General features: G+C 37.5%; 1 protein-coding gene and 1 long non-coding RNA gene across 5 annotated transcripts in view; both read left to right on the forward strand.

Annotated features, from left to right (window-relative positions):
- The window catches only part of LOC149474844 (uncharacterized), a 115,486-nt gene that overhangs the window by 67,973 nt on the left and 32,108 nt on the right, over nt 1-15,405 (forward strand). For 3 of the 4 annotated variants that reach the window (XM_089714080.1, XM_089714083.1, XM_089714081.1), the window contains 10 exons: nt 824-935; nt 1,244-1,362; nt 1,582-2,594; nt 2,691-2,905; nt 3,211-3,378; nt 4,090-4,244; nt 4,881-4,964; nt 8,137-8,415; nt 9,163-9,278; nt 9,929-10,073. In XM_089714080.1, coding sequence (XP_089570206.1) covers nt 824-935; nt 1,244-1,362; nt 1,582-2,594; nt 2,691-2,905; nt 3,211-3,378; nt 4,090-4,244; nt 4,881-4,964; nt 8,137-8,415; nt 9,163-9,278; nt 9,929-10,073 — 2,406 coding nt within the window. The remainder of the gene's footprint in view (nt 1-823; nt 936-1,243; nt 1,363-1,581; nt 2,595-2,690; nt 2,906-3,210; nt 3,379-4,089; nt 4,245-4,880; nt 4,965-8,136; nt 8,416-9,162; nt 9,279-9,928; nt 10,074-15,405) is intronic. The other variant, XM_089714082.1, reaches the window with a different exon arrangement.
- On the forward strand, nt 5,768-7,922 carry LOC149474845 (uncharacterized). Its single transcript, XR_016318187.1, has 2 exons — nt 5,768-6,557; nt 7,355-7,922. It is a non-coding gene; the product is annotated as an uncharacterized LOC149474845 (long non-coding RNA).

Genomic DNA, 15,405 nt, shown 5'->3' on the forward strand with positions numbered 1-15,405 from the left:
TTCATTATAGTGTACTCTATCTAATTAAATTAATACAACAAATTTCAGGCTTTTCTAAATCGACTGGTTATACGTTAAATTCTGAGACACACTTGCAATTAGTTTCTGAAGTTTTTCACGAATTGGGATTTGTTATTTAACAATAACTGTTTCTATTTAGCGGCTAAGTAGAACTCTATTTAATCACCATATTTTTCACATTAGTTTTTAGGGTTCCGTAGCCAAAATGGCAAAAACGGAACCCTTATAGTTTCGTCATGTCCGTCTGTCCGTCTGTCCGTCTGTCCGTCTGTCACAGCCGATTTACTCGGAAACTATAAGTACTACAGTGATGAAATTTGATGGGAATATGTGTTGTATGAACCGCTACAAAAATATGACACTAAATAGTAAAAAAAAGAATTGGGGGTGGGGCCCCCCATACATGTAACTGAGGGATGAAATTTTTTTTTTCGATGTACATACCCGTGTGGGGTATCAATGGAAAGGTCTTTTAAAATGATATAAAGTTTTCTAAAAAACATTTTTCTTAAAGTGAACGGTTTTTGAGATATCAGCTCTCAAAGTCGTAAAAAGTATGTCCCCCCCCCCTCTATTTTTATAACTACGGGGTATAAAATTCTAAAAAAAATAGAGGTGATGCATGCTAATTAACTCTTTCAACGATTTTTGGTTTGATCAAAGTATCTCTTATAGTTTTTGAGATAGGTTGATTTAACTGTAATTTATTATATTTGCTGCTACGGAACCCTTTGTGCGCGAGCCCGACTCGCACTTGGCCGGTTTTATTCATATTAATCGCCATTACTAATTGAATTTCCAGCATTCCAACATATACCGTTCGCGGTCAGCCGGGGGGGCGGAGTGCGAATTCCGGTCTGAGAGGGAGATGCTGCATCGATCTCACACCAACCTAGATATACGGCGGAGTGACTGTGAGTAGAAATGAATCTTTATACTACTAGGTAGTGTTGAAAACTTAAATCACTTTATTGATGTAAAGTTTTGTCTCTGCTAAAAAGATTACCAGTTTCCATTTTTTTAATTATCGCCTAGTTCAATTCCTATTCCTAACTAGCCGTCTACCCTCACCTAAGTTGAGTCGGTTTCAAATGATAAAACATAATATTTAAAATCGGTAAAATCGTAGGATGAAAAAAAAATGTTTTCATTACTTAGAATTCTTAACAAATTGGCAACTATCTTTAGATAATTTTAGACATTATTTACTTTTATATTACAGCCAGCCTAAACAAGCGGTTTGGCTCGGAGCCGGACCTCAGAGAGGAGGAGCAGAGGCCGAGGTGTAACAATAAACACTTCCGCAAGAAGTACCGAGCGCCTCCACCACCTGCCAACGATGTGAGTTCTAAATTACCGTTATTATTAATGAACTTTGACAGACTTGGCACTGGTTGAATTATTATGGCAAAACATCATTTATTTTAATGTGCATTTTTCACATATAATTTTAAAATTTAAAGATGTATTTTATACTTTAATTATGCCTAATCCAACTAAAACATTTAAAAATTTAAATATTAAAACGTATGAAAACTAATTCCTTTCAACTCATTTCAGCACTGCGAAGAATCGTCGCCAGATTGCGTGGATGGCAACTCAAAACGTGAACCTCAGAAGAAATTAAGACTGTTCCGTACAAGGAACGAGACTAAAAAACTGAATCCCTTAAAACTAGAAACGAAACCCGCCTACAGAAGTACGTATACCGACTTCAAGTCACTTGACTTTACTGACACGTCTTTCGAGAGACGATACAGATCACCGTGTAAAGACAAGGACCACCTGAAATACCCAGATAATGTTGACATGCTACAGACGACCACATCTTTGAAGAGAGAAGAAAGACTGTTGCAAGGAAGACAAGATTACAGGAACAAAATTGATCGAGTGAGTGGATGCCGGGCTAAAACATCAAAAACAAACGAAAACAGCGAATCGTGGAAAACGCCACTTTTGAACAGGAATTTCAGACATTCCGAAAGATTTAGCAAAACTGAATTTCAATTACCTTCTCTGAGAAGAGAAAAAACATTTGATAATACGCTCGCAATTAGTGAAAGTGAATCTCCGAGAACTACCCATGAAAGTAGACTGAAAGCTGCTGGAGACCACATTACAGCAAACAAGCTGGATAGCAAGTCGCCTTTGAGAAAATCTCTTCCTTCATTATTGCACAGAAATAATGAAGAAAAAGATGAATTTCAAATGGAACTCAAAAAGGCAACGAGTAGAATAAGAAACGAGTTAGTTAGTAAAAGTAATGTTAGTACCAAAACTAGTCAGAATGATAAAACGAAAGTGAACCCAACGAAAACACAAGTCAAAGAGTCTAGTCTTAACTCGAAAGATTGGAAACCAAGTAATGTTAGACGACCATTGAGTCGGATCAATGAGATTAAAGCTAAACCCGTTGATGATAAACTGAAATGTACTGATGCAAAGAAATTAAAAACAGATAGCAAAGAAAACGTTAAAACTTTGCCCGACAGAGGTCAAGCGTCCGGAAAGGAATCTACGCCTGAACACTCACCGACGAGGAAAAAAGAGCCTCTTGCCAAACCACAAGAAAAGTAAGGAAACTTTTTAACGTTTCTAGAATGGCCCTTACAGAAAAAATTGCTGATAAGTTTGCGATAATTTTCAAATTTTCAACCCTTTGTTTACAGACAAAAAGCACCATCCAAACAATTCTACTTCGGCATGATAGAAAGCAAGCAAACAGAAACCCAGGATCACCTAAAAGACTTTCCTGGTCTCGGCAGTCCGATCATCGAGGAGTTCAGCAATTTCCACCTCATCGAGAAGAAGTTACTGGGCTACCATGAGGAAGACGAACTGGATAAGTTCAACGAGAGATTGCAACAGACCTGTAAAAGAAACCGTAAGTAAAACATTATTTTTGAATATTTCTATTTAAGTTTTCAGGGATTCATTTGTTTTGATTATTCCATATGAACGGTTGTATTTTGTTATTTTTAAACCGCGGTTTCACCCGCATTGCTCCGCTCGTGTTGGTCTTAGCGTGATGATATATTATTATATAGCCTATACTCTATAGCCTTCCTCGATAAATGGGTTATCTAACACCGAAATAATTTTTCAAATTGGACGGTTCCTGAGATTAGCGCGTTCAAACAAAACTCTTTATCTTCATTAGTATAGATTTATTTCAATTCCACTGGGCAGTATCCTCCGAGTCCGCACTGTCCTCCTCCTCGGGCTCGTGCTCGGAGGGCTCGCTGGGCATCGCGCTGCGGCTGCGGCCCACACTCCCCAAGAAGCCGCCCGACGCGCCGCGCTTCTCGCCCGCCGCCGCCTGGCGACAGCTCGCCAGCTTGGATGCTCATCTTGCTGGTATGTTTTTAAATGATTATTAATAAGAATATAGATAGATAGATAGATAGATAACTCGTTTATTCATAGAACACAAAAAAATAGGTACATAATATAAACACAAAACATAAAATCAATTAACAGAAACAAAACACACAGTATATTAAAAGAAACGGATACATTTAATGTGCACAGTGAACATAAACAGGCCTTGGCTCAGCATGAATGTCGGGATTGAAAAACCCCGACGCTGATATTATTCTGCCAAAGCCTCTAGAGGGCAGAAAAATAAATAAATTTAAGTAAATAATGTTAAAAATATAGGGAGATAAAGGAAAAATAATGAAATAATATTAGAAGGTATATAATATCAATAAATAGCAATACACAATATCAAAAATAGATAGCACGATAACACGATCTATATCTATCTTTTTCTTTTGTAAGTATCCTGGTAAACAGCGTCGTCCTGCCGCCTTGTGACAACTGTCCAGCTTGGATGCTCGGTAGCTCTCTAGCTGGTTAATAAGATATACTTAATTGAAACGGCTTTTAATATAATACAAGAACACTTATGGGAAACTAAATTTTCAAGAGTTGTAATGATAAATTTAAAGATCAATATTTTCAATGAATCTTCAAATCGACATATAAAAATAATTGAATCAAACCTTGTTCAAAGTTACAAAAAAAAAAAACTAATATTTTAAATAATACTTATTAAATTTACAGAAACTCGACCACTAGCTGTTGAAGTGAAGATGTCTGCAGATATATCTGGCGACTCATCACCCCGTTCCGAACAATCCGCGGATAAATCTGGAGACTCAGGAATATCTGGAGACCACGCGCACAGTGATCATCGGATAGAGTCGCCGTCTAGACATGTAAGTAACATTAGATGTTCAAAAAATATTTAGACACGATTTCTGATAACTTATTTGTTGACTTATGATCCTGTTACATTTTTAGAATTCATGAAACCCCGCGATCCTATTTCAAGATAACCTTTTGTTCAATAAAAACTTCAATAAAAAATATTGGTTGTCTGTAAAGTCGGTTTACTGACGATAGTTGAACGTGACAACGTCCGATTGTGCTTCTTTGTCGCTCGTTCCGCGCTCTCGCTTGCACTTCAAGCCTTACATGGAACGCCTCAGAGCGAGGTAACGCCGCATGAGTCATGTTTTTTCGTGCGTGCAGCCGGCTCTATCGAATTATAAGACGTTGTCACGTCAAAAAGACGTGTGGCACTCGCGGTAAAGCTATTGCATGTGTGCCTTCAAGCCACACCTCCGCGCCCGTCGGAGTGGAGAGCGTGAGGTTTTTTCGTTACGGAATTTCTGGATTCGGTCCCCGCGCTCAAGGCCCGCGATAGAAGCTATGCAATAGCTTAAAACAATTTTCCTGAGCCAACTAGCAGCTCTATAATCTTTTAATTGTGTTATTTTTATAAATTTTTAATTGCTATTAATATTCTGCGTCATTTTTTATACATGCAGTATTATTTTCCTATTGTGCAGGTGGCCCCCGACGCCACATGGACGCCGCAACAGGACCTGGGCGACAGCGGGTCGGAGGGCGGGGCGCCGCCAAGACTCGAAAAAGTGAGGCCGCATGCTTAAGTGCGCGGGACGTTAGGACTGTCTGAAATGAATTATCTTTTAATACGATAAATTAAATACGATAAATATGTATGCAGCTGAAAACTAGCTTAATGCGTTGTTTAATAAATAATCTCCTAACCTTCTCCTAACCCAAATTGCTAAGGAAAATAAATCTATATAGTTTTTCAATAGATCACTTGCTTAATCAAACTCTAATTTAGGTCCAATATCTGTTTGTTAATTGCCTAGAATAGTATACTGTACATACCTTCGTTCAAAATAAAAGACAACACTGAATAAGGAAAATAGCGAATATATATTTCATTTCAGACATACTACCAGTAATTATGTTTCTTGTTTATATATTTACATGTGACTAACATGAGTAGCCTAACCTCCCGTGTACGAAGGAGGAATAACGGTAAATTGTTCTATCTCTTGCTTCTCTTCTACTGTTCTTAATAGAGATACCCATCTCTTACTAACGACTTACTAATGATATTGTAACACAAAAAACGTTTAAAAAGTATGAATTGTGTAGGTATATTTTTTCAATAATTTAGATTTGATAATAATTTTACTTGTAAGTTAGAATTAATTGCATTTAAGGAAATTATATTAAGCTTTTCCTATTGAAAATCGAAAAAAAAACAATTGGTTTGTGTTACTATACCATTGTGTACCTACATCTACATTCTTAATATTTTAACCTATTTCTTTAGATGGTGGAAAATGAAACAAGAATATTATCATTTTAATTTTAAATTATCACATCAGTTTCATTTTCTAGAATCATTTGTCCGTATTTATGCAAAATGGAACCACTCGACAAATTTCGTTTTTTGCTTTTATTGAAGAATACTCATCCAAAAGTGGTCTAAATTCTTATACAAACAAGAACCACATGATTTTTACGTTGGAAACAAGGTATACTAAAAGCAGAAAGGAACCACCAGCAACAACGAATAATACTATATTAAGCAAAACCGAACCACAGCACCACGGGACTGCTTTGTTCAAACAAATAAACGATATTACTATCATGTCATTTTATACAAAACAGATCCACACCTACTTGGTACCATTATACATTACACATATTTCTATTAATAACAATTATTTTTAATACACAAAATGGAACCAGGTTTCTGTGGTATGGTTATGCGTAAAATAAATACATAATTTAATTGTAATTTTTTATTGCAAAATAAAACCACAAGCATTCGGTTCTATTATGCATAAATAAATATTGTAAAACATTCTGAAACCCATCATCGCTATATGGAACCAAATGCCTTGACTTGTTACAATGCTTCTCATCTTTAAACAACGTATTTCATTACTTAAATAGCTCAAAGTGCAAAACTCCAATTTTTAAAGTAAAACGTCGAACATCTGTCAATATAGGTGACATTCAGCGAAGTAGTTCGAATACGTGACGGTGTTTTTTTCCTCCGCGAAGTAAGTTCTATTGCTTTTGTTAATTACCTTTAAAATTAGATGTGAAAATGTTTAGTAATAAATAAATAAGCAAGCAATGGGTAAGAAAAGCATTGGAGACGAACACCGAAGATAATAATGAAGATACAACGGGTAAGTAGTTTTATTTAATGCATTTAAGTACTTATTGAATCTGAGATGCAGGTACGCTTTATCCACTTTTGATTCATTCCCGATTGTGGTGTGATTTTAAGAAGATAGTTCATTAAGTAAGTACAAGAGGAATCCTCTGTGGATTTACGTATTTTAACGACAATGTCGTTGTTCACGAAGGCGCGGCGAGTCGAATTAAGAGATCATTTTGTTACGATTCATCTGTCATTGTGAGATGAAACTACTAAAGTCTAAACCCTGTTTTAAAAATAACTGTCGATGATCTAGGTACCTACCTACTATTTTGGTAAAATACGTTTAGATGTATTTCTGATGCCGCTGTAACAACAAATACTAAAAAACAGAATAAAAAAAGACGTGTGGCACTCGGGGACTGCCGCGGTAAAGCTATTGCATAGCATGCCTTCAAGCCACACCTCCGAGCCCGTCGGAGTGAGGTTTTTTCGTTACGGAATTTCTCGATTCAGTACCCGCGCTCAAGGCCCGCGATAGAAGCTATGCAATATCTTAATAAATATTTAAGAAACTCCCATACAATAAGCCGTGATTTTTTTGCCGTTTTTATAGATAATGGTACGGAACTCTTCGTTGCGCGAGTCCGACTCCCACTTAGCCAGTTTTTTGTACATGGCGCATGTACATACAACATACTTAGTCGTCTAGTAGGGACACGGCTTTATAAGAACTAATAATATTTTGCTGTCGCCATATACCTACGTATAAAAGCCACGCGGCTTTATTGTTTTGATTTAAAGCTTTTTTTCTTTTTATTACAGAAGATAACGAAGAACCTTATACGTCGCTGCCTCTGGAGAAGCTTTCTTCACCTTCTAGCGATATTCAGTCCATATTACATCTCATTCCACAAGATGCACAGTTTTTATAACGGTCTCATTAGTGATGATGCAATAGAAGACCACATAGATGGACTAGACACGGTGGATTTTGAAATCCAATTTGATGATAACGTCGAATAAACGTCCTATATAAGTATTATTTTATATATTTTATTAATTAAAGCTTTAATTACGATATTATAAATACATAGTTTCATTTATATCATTAAATCCCTGGGATGTGGTTCCTTTTTGTATAAGAGAAAACCTATCAATTGATAAATGTTAAAAGGAACCACATGCACATTTTCTTAATTATCTAGAAAGTTTAAGAATATTCAGAGCAAATTTATATACACATACTTAAATAAGTAATTTATCAATGAATTTAAATAAAATAAATTTTAATTTTACTTCATCTGACAGAGCTGCAAATGTTTTTGTAAATCCTTTAATATCTCAGAAGTGCGTTTTTGCTGGGTGGTTCCTTTTTGCTTAAATACGGACATTTTATTTTACATCTATTTTTCCCCTAAATTCAAGGTGCAAATTACTTTCCCTAATTTCCAGCCAGCTCTTATACTGTGCTTTTCTGTTGCATCTACCAATACTTCAATCTTTATTTCTATAACTCTCTCAGCCAATTTAGCATTTTTCTCTTGGCTAACAACCAATTTATCATTATTCCTCGTAAGCTTTAAAGAACTACGAACGCCGCATAGTTTAAAGGCATGTCGTGTTTCTACGAATGCTTTCAGGGCAAGCCGATGCAGCAGGGTTTCAACAGTCTGCAGAAGTTTAGGAAATCTGTCTCCGGGGCGTTGGGAGCTGCTCTTGGTTCTAGAAAGTTCGATTTGGAACATGAGCCAATGTTAAATGAGCCAGAACAAAACTGGTTCTTGACGAAAAGCGCGCCAAATTCGCTGAGTAATCCGATGCTGTTTCAACCACTGAGGGTTAAGAATGAAGAGATTAAGGAGGAGTCGGAGAGTTTGGAAAAGGTAAGAATTTCATGACGATGCATATTACTATATAGCAATTAGTTTAGCCTGATGTATAATATTGTGATTTGATGGCACAAATCTAAAATTAAAAGTTGCCAAAAAATGTCCGAGCGGCATTGCACTTACATTGCATGTCCTAGAACCTATTAATATCATTGAAGCAATCGACAATCTATCGATCTTAAAAGAAAATAGGTAATTTTCTCCTGCCCCTGCTGCTTTATCAATTCATCATTGGTAAAGCAGCGACTGGCCGGTTGGCTTGGTTGGTAGTGGCCCTGCCTTCCAAGCCAGAGGTCGTGGGTTCGATTCCCACCCGGGGCAAATATTTGTGTGATGAACATAGATGTTTGCGCTGTGTCTGGGTGTTAATTATCTATATAAGTATTTATTTAAAATTATATATGTATGTTTATCAGTCATCTGGTTTCCATAATACAAGCGAAAGCTTAGTATGGGATCAGATCGTGCCGTGTGTGAAAATTGTCCCGAAATATTTATTATTTATTAAGCTATTGCATAGCTTCTATCGCGGGCCTTGAGCGCGGGGACCGAATCGAGAAATTCCGTAACGAAAAAACCTCACGCTCCCCACTTACGGGCTCGGAGGTGTGGCTTGAAGGCATAGCATGCAATAGCTTTACCGCGGCAGTCCCCGAGTGCCACACGTCTTTTTTTATTTATTTATTTATCATTACCCACCTTACTTTTAACGATGGTAACGCTAATAATGTGTGTGTCCAGGAGGAGAGCGGTGTGTGGCGCGGGTCGGCGCGGTGCTGGGGCGCGCACGTGATGTACCTGCCGCCCGCGCCCGACCAGCCGCGCTCGCTGCCCGCGCCGCGAGAACGACCCGTCAGGTACGCTTATATTATACTAGCTGCTCCGCACGGTTTCGCCCCCGTGCCCGTGGCTCCACCCCTGTTGGTCGTAGCGTGATGATATATAGCCTATAACCTTCCTCGATAACTGGGCTATCTAACACCGAAAGAATTTTTCAAATCGGACCAGTAGTTCCCGAGATTAGCGCGTTCAAACAAACAAACAAACAAACTCTTCAGCTTTATAATATTTGTGAGGATGGATGTGTATGTGTATGTTTCATGTTTGTTACTCTTTCACGCAAATACTACTGAACCGATTACTATGAAATTTAGCACACACATAGATGGTAACTTAGATTAACACATAGGATAGGTTTTATTCCGGAAATTCCATGGGAACGGGAACTATGTGGGTTTTTTTTAAAACGCGGGCGAAGCCGCGGACGAAAAGCTAGTGTATCTATCAAGTCGTCGTCGTCAAGACGTTGAACGTTAACATTGAATTTGACAAATTGTCATTCAATAAATACGCTAGTTATTCAATCAAATAGCAGATTCAACTAGATGACTGCGATATTTATAAAGCTCGCTGAAGGTAGAAGCGCACATGGGGTATTCAACACGGACGGCTACGATCGTCGGCACCTTTGCAGCCATTCTAAATTTTAACATTTTGTTGTCCCTAGGAGCAAATCCAGCGGCTGCCTGGAGACAGCCGCGCGGGCCGCTCGCACCGCGCGCGCGGCGCTGGCGGGCGAGATGCGCGAGCGGGAGCGCTCCGCCTCGCCGGAGCTCGCGCGCGCCCTGCCAGCGAGGGTCGAGCCGGTCACTGTGAGTTACTCAATAAATAAAAAAAGACGGGTTGCACTCCGGGAGTGCCGGCAGAAGTGAAAACTTGATTATTAACGTTGAGCAAGTTTGATATTTTGGAATGGTATCCGTCTTACGCTTTTTCGATCAGGCCACTTGTCCTGACGCGAGTTTAAGATTTTATACCCAACGCCGCTAAAGAAGTTTTCACTTCAAAAATTGGTTGTAAAGTCGGTTTACTGACGATAGTTGAACGTGACAACGTCCGATTGTGCTTCTTTGTCACTCTTTCCGCGCTCTCGCTTGCACTTCAAGCCTACATGGAACGCCTCAGAGCGAGGTAACGCCGCATGATTCATGTTTTTTCGTGCGTGCAGCCGGCTATCGAATTATAAGACGTTGTCACGTCAAAAGACGTGTGGCACTCGGGGACTGCCGCGGTAAAGCTATTGCATAGCATGCCTTCAAGCCACACCTCCGAGCCCGTCGTTACGGAATTTCTCGATTCAGTCCCCGCGCTCAAGACTCGCGTTAGAAGCTATGCAATAGCTTAATAAAATCTCCCAGCGGCACAGCGAGCGGTCGCCTGAAGGCTGAAGCAGTAGTTTTTTGCCCCGAAAAGCACCGTAATCAGCTTGATTTAAACGAAATTTTGCGTACATACGCACGTTCAAATAGCCGATGAGGCTAGTTTATCGGATGATACGTGATTTTTTCATTTTACCGCGATTTATTTATCCTGGGCAAAATCCGCGGCGAACTGCAAGCAAGAAAAAACCATCAGGGTTTCGAAATATTTTAGTGCCAAAAAACTATCTAACATGTACCATAAATCTAACCTTTTTAGATTACGTTTCAAAACTAGTTGTTACGGTCTGTGCAATTTAAATTTAGAACACTGATAAAACATTAAAATAGCAATGGCTCACTTTTCACAATATCAGATTTACAACGAATTGCGTGATTTTTAACAAAAAACTCATTTCATAAACAAGGAAAAATATTTTGACAAAATCTGCAAAATTAGTTGATATATTGCACGCCTCATAAGCGAAGCGTTGAGGTGGGTACTACTGTCACTTCGCGCAAAACATCTGATTTTTCAAACTTAAAATGTCTTTATGTATCATACATTGCACTTGTAAGATAATACATACACACACATATTAAGAAAAAACACTATTTTTAACGTTCATGATATTTTTGATGTCATTTTTGTTATTTAAACTAGTTAAAAAACAGTTTAAAAAAGTTCTGTCTTGGACGTCCGTGTGTCTGTATGTGCGGATCCTTTTTCTTGTTAACACGATAGCGACCGAAATACTTTACTAATCGAGTCTTTTTTTTTCTCTTACGCTTGAGTATGCTCAGGAATAGAACCCTTTCATTTTTCAGGGTCTGATTCGATGTGGTTTAATTGTTATTAAATAAACAAAAATAATAATTAATAAATTATTAAATTATTAATTAATTAATTTTTAATTATTAAAAAAAATTATGAGGCGTGCACTTTTGGATTTTCCAAACTATTCATGTTTATATTTTTTCGTAACTAAGACAATCTTAACATTTTAGGAGAACATCTTAAATTCTTCACCAACTATCCAAGACCTTGATAACACGCTTTTATTTATCAGCTTCACCTGTATGTTTATATGTAGTCCTTTCTATCTCTTTTAGGCTCAACCACTTTAAACGGACAAGTTTAATTTCAACTTACTTATACTTTCACTTATCAGCGATTGGTGACAATACAATTATTTCATGAGTTTATCTTAAGGATCAAATCATTTCCTTACGTATACTCTGTATAAGGACAAGTGACACAATTTTATATCTTTATTCATACCTGTTTATTACAAACTATGCCTCTTAATTCAACATCTGCTTCATCATATTGAGGTAGTCACATCTGCTTCATTGTGTTTCCATATACTTTTACGGTTTACCATACGACGCACTAATTCTTCTGTCTTTTTAATTCTTGTCCAAACAACAACTATCGTCCTATCAATTAGTAGGGTTCTAAAATGTCGCGTAAGTGTGTTTCCCACGCACTAACAATTAGCACTACATACTTCCGTACTTAGGCCGTTTGTTCGCAATTTGTTTTGAAGCAAGGACATTGTTGTATAGCGATACGCTTCATTGAGGTTTTGGTCTGATTGAGATTCAGAAGGCGTAATAACTAATAGGAAATACGATGCTGTTTTGAAGATGGTTTAAAACTGTTAAGATAGAGGTTTATAATTGTTATATTATTATTTTGGAGACAATATTTAATGGTTAGATTAACTTAGACATCAATATTATTAAACAAGTGTCTTGTTTAAGTCGGATATTACTATGTAGTGACCTTACACTACCTTAGAGAGAGAATAGAGCCGTAGATAATTTCCATTCAAACCGTCTCCAATAGAATAAAAAAAAGTATTAGCGATAGGACCAGGGTTACCAACGACTTTCAAATAAAAAATTGTAATGTCCTTTTCAAATCCATCACACTTTTTACACTACAAGTGTGCCCAAAATACACAATAACGTAAATAATACGTTTCGGGGGTAGATGGTTAAAAAGAGCACACGTTTTTCTTCAGATTTAAAAGTTTAAAATAAGTATTTATTTACATTTTGGTAGTAAAACTAGTGTAATGCTGGTTTAAAAGTTTGTACATACCAGTATAAATATCCTTTACTATTTCACACAACTTTTTGGCAACTATATTAAAAATAATAAGAAGTACAATATGGATGACATTAAACACTCAGTGGCACAGATGTCTCAAATGTTTAAGGACAGAATGGAAGATTTCCAACGTCAGCTAGATATGTCATCACAAAATCCTGGAAGTCCTAATCCTAATTTATCATCTGAATTTTACATGTTCAGAGGTCTTGTCATGACTTCTCTTCAATGTATACAATCACAAGTTGATATGCTCTCCAAACTCTATGACAAGCAGGAGATGAGAAGCAGGCGCAAAATTCTTCTTGTACATGGGGTTCCTGAGACTCAAAAGGAGAACACTGCCAATGTTGTTTCTAAAGCACTCGGTGAACATGGTGACATCGCTGACATATCTAAAGATTTCAATGAATGCCATAGAATCGGTCGTGCATTGAATAATAAACCAAGACCTGTTCTCATAAAGTTTAAAGCTCTAGAAGTCAGGAACCGAATTTGGTTTTCAAAAACCAACCTTAAAGGCTCTGGCATAACCTTATCCGAATTTTTAACCAAACCAAGACATGACACGTTCATGGCAGCCCGCCAGCGCTTTGGAATTTCCAACTGTTGGACAAGAGATGGAATCATTTTCATAACCAGCCATGGTAGGCGCTACAAAATCTCTTCCCAAGCGGAACTTGAGGCTATCCCGGGTCCTGCATCTGATTCTGCTCCAATATCTGCTCGTGCTCCACAACAAGATAACGCTAAGGATCCCGTGGCTCCAAATATTCGTACACGGCGTGCACAAAAGAAGTAATCTTGTTACTTACTTTTTTACTATTTTCTTTCATTTATTTTTGTTTTCTTTTCATTATCATTCTGTTTTACTTGAACATATTAAGAAGTCAACCAACTATCTTGTAGTAACTTGTATTTTATAAATATAAGTAGTTGTCTTTGAATTAACTTCCACACAATAATTTCTCCTATAATCATCGAGATAGAATGTACTACGTATCTCGATGCCTATAATATAATAACACTGTACTTTCACTTTAATCTGTTTTTGTCTTTAAAGATGGTAGGTAGTTATTTAAATAATATTTTCAACATAACTTCTGTTTGCTTTTTGTATGACATCTAAAGAGTTAAGTTTATTTTATAAATGTCACCCATCAGTTGTCAACTGTCATTAATTTTTCAAGGTTTTGACTACATGTCTTTTTGCACAATTGTTTATAAAAATTTCTTTCAGATGCTGGTCAGTACAAACTAACCTTATATATTATTATTATTATATTGTATACGTAATATATAATAAGTATTAGAATAATCAAATAGTATTTATTAGTCATATTAAGTAATTTTTATTTTTTTTTTATTTAAATATATTATATTCACATATTATATTATACTCGTAAACGTTGTTGCTTTATGTCAGTCATTACGGATACCTCTAGTAATGTGTCATACGATACTGCGGATTCAGACAGTAGTTACTACAGCACAAGTTTCGTCCCTTTAAATGAAGCGCTATCAAATGTTTTCTCCGATACTCCAAAAACCTTTAACGTTGTCCATATTAACGCACAGAGCATTCCGGCTCACTATACTGATATGCTTACATCGTTCGAGTCAAGTAATATCCACGCTATCCTCGTCTCCGAATCCTGGTTCAAGCCTTGCCTATCCTCTTCCTCATATTCTCTTCCTGGCTATCAACTTATTCGCAACGACCGTACCGGTAAAACTGGTGGTGGCGTTGCGATATATCTCCGATCTCACATTCCCTTTTCTGTTGTTAGCCAGTCATCCCAACCTCCTCCTATCGATGCTGCAGAACATCTTCTCCTTGAAGTTATCCTATCCCACTCTAAAATACTCCTTGGCGTTTTCTATAGCCCTTCCTTGTTGATTGACTATTTTCCCTCTTTAGACGCCACTTTTGACAAATACATACCCTTATATGATAAATGTATATTCATGGGAGACCTAAACACATGTCTCCTTAAAAAAGACAGTCGTTCTAAAAAATTGCTGACTGTAGTTGACATGCATAACCTTAGTCTGCTTCCACTCAATTCCACTCACCACCTCCCGAACTGTGCTCCTTCTCTCCTCGACGTGATCATTACATCCTCTCCCGATCTGGTGTGCAAACACGGACAACTCCCTGCTGACATGTTTTCCCACCACGATCTCCTGTACCTTTCCTATAATATCCGTCCACCAAAAGATAAACCTAAAACCATCCTACGACGTAATTTTAATGCTATTGATTATAATGCGCTCCAAAACGATGCCCGTAAGATTGACTGGTCTCCTCTCCTTACATCTACTTCTCTAGACGAAAAGGTCTCATACTTTAACACCTGCCTAACAAATCTATACGACGTGCATGCACCGTTTAGGAGGATAAGAGTGAAGCATCTACCTGCACCCTGGCTAACAGAAGAATTGAAAAGTTTGGTGAAGGCCAAGGCTCGAGCTAAGGCCCGGTTTAAGCGTGCGAAATCTGATGTCAGCCGAGAAAAATATCACAAGATAAGGAATCGTTGTAATACATGTTGTAGAGACGCACAAAGACGCTATTTCCATGCTTCTGTGGAGAATGGTGATCCCCCTGTCATATGGAAATTTTTAAAAACTTTAGGCATTGGTAAACAACGCAATGTGTCTAAT

Source organism: Colias philodice, unplaced genomic scaffold, assembly GCF_061535455.1.
Source record: "Colias philodice isolate Cphi_HAF_F1 unplaced genomic scaffold, ilColPhil1 Martin Lab GWU primary ptg000018l_1:1-1108441, whole genome shotgun sequence".
Lineage (NCBI taxonomy): Eukaryota > Metazoa > Arthropoda > Insecta > Lepidoptera > Pieridae > Colias > Colias philodice.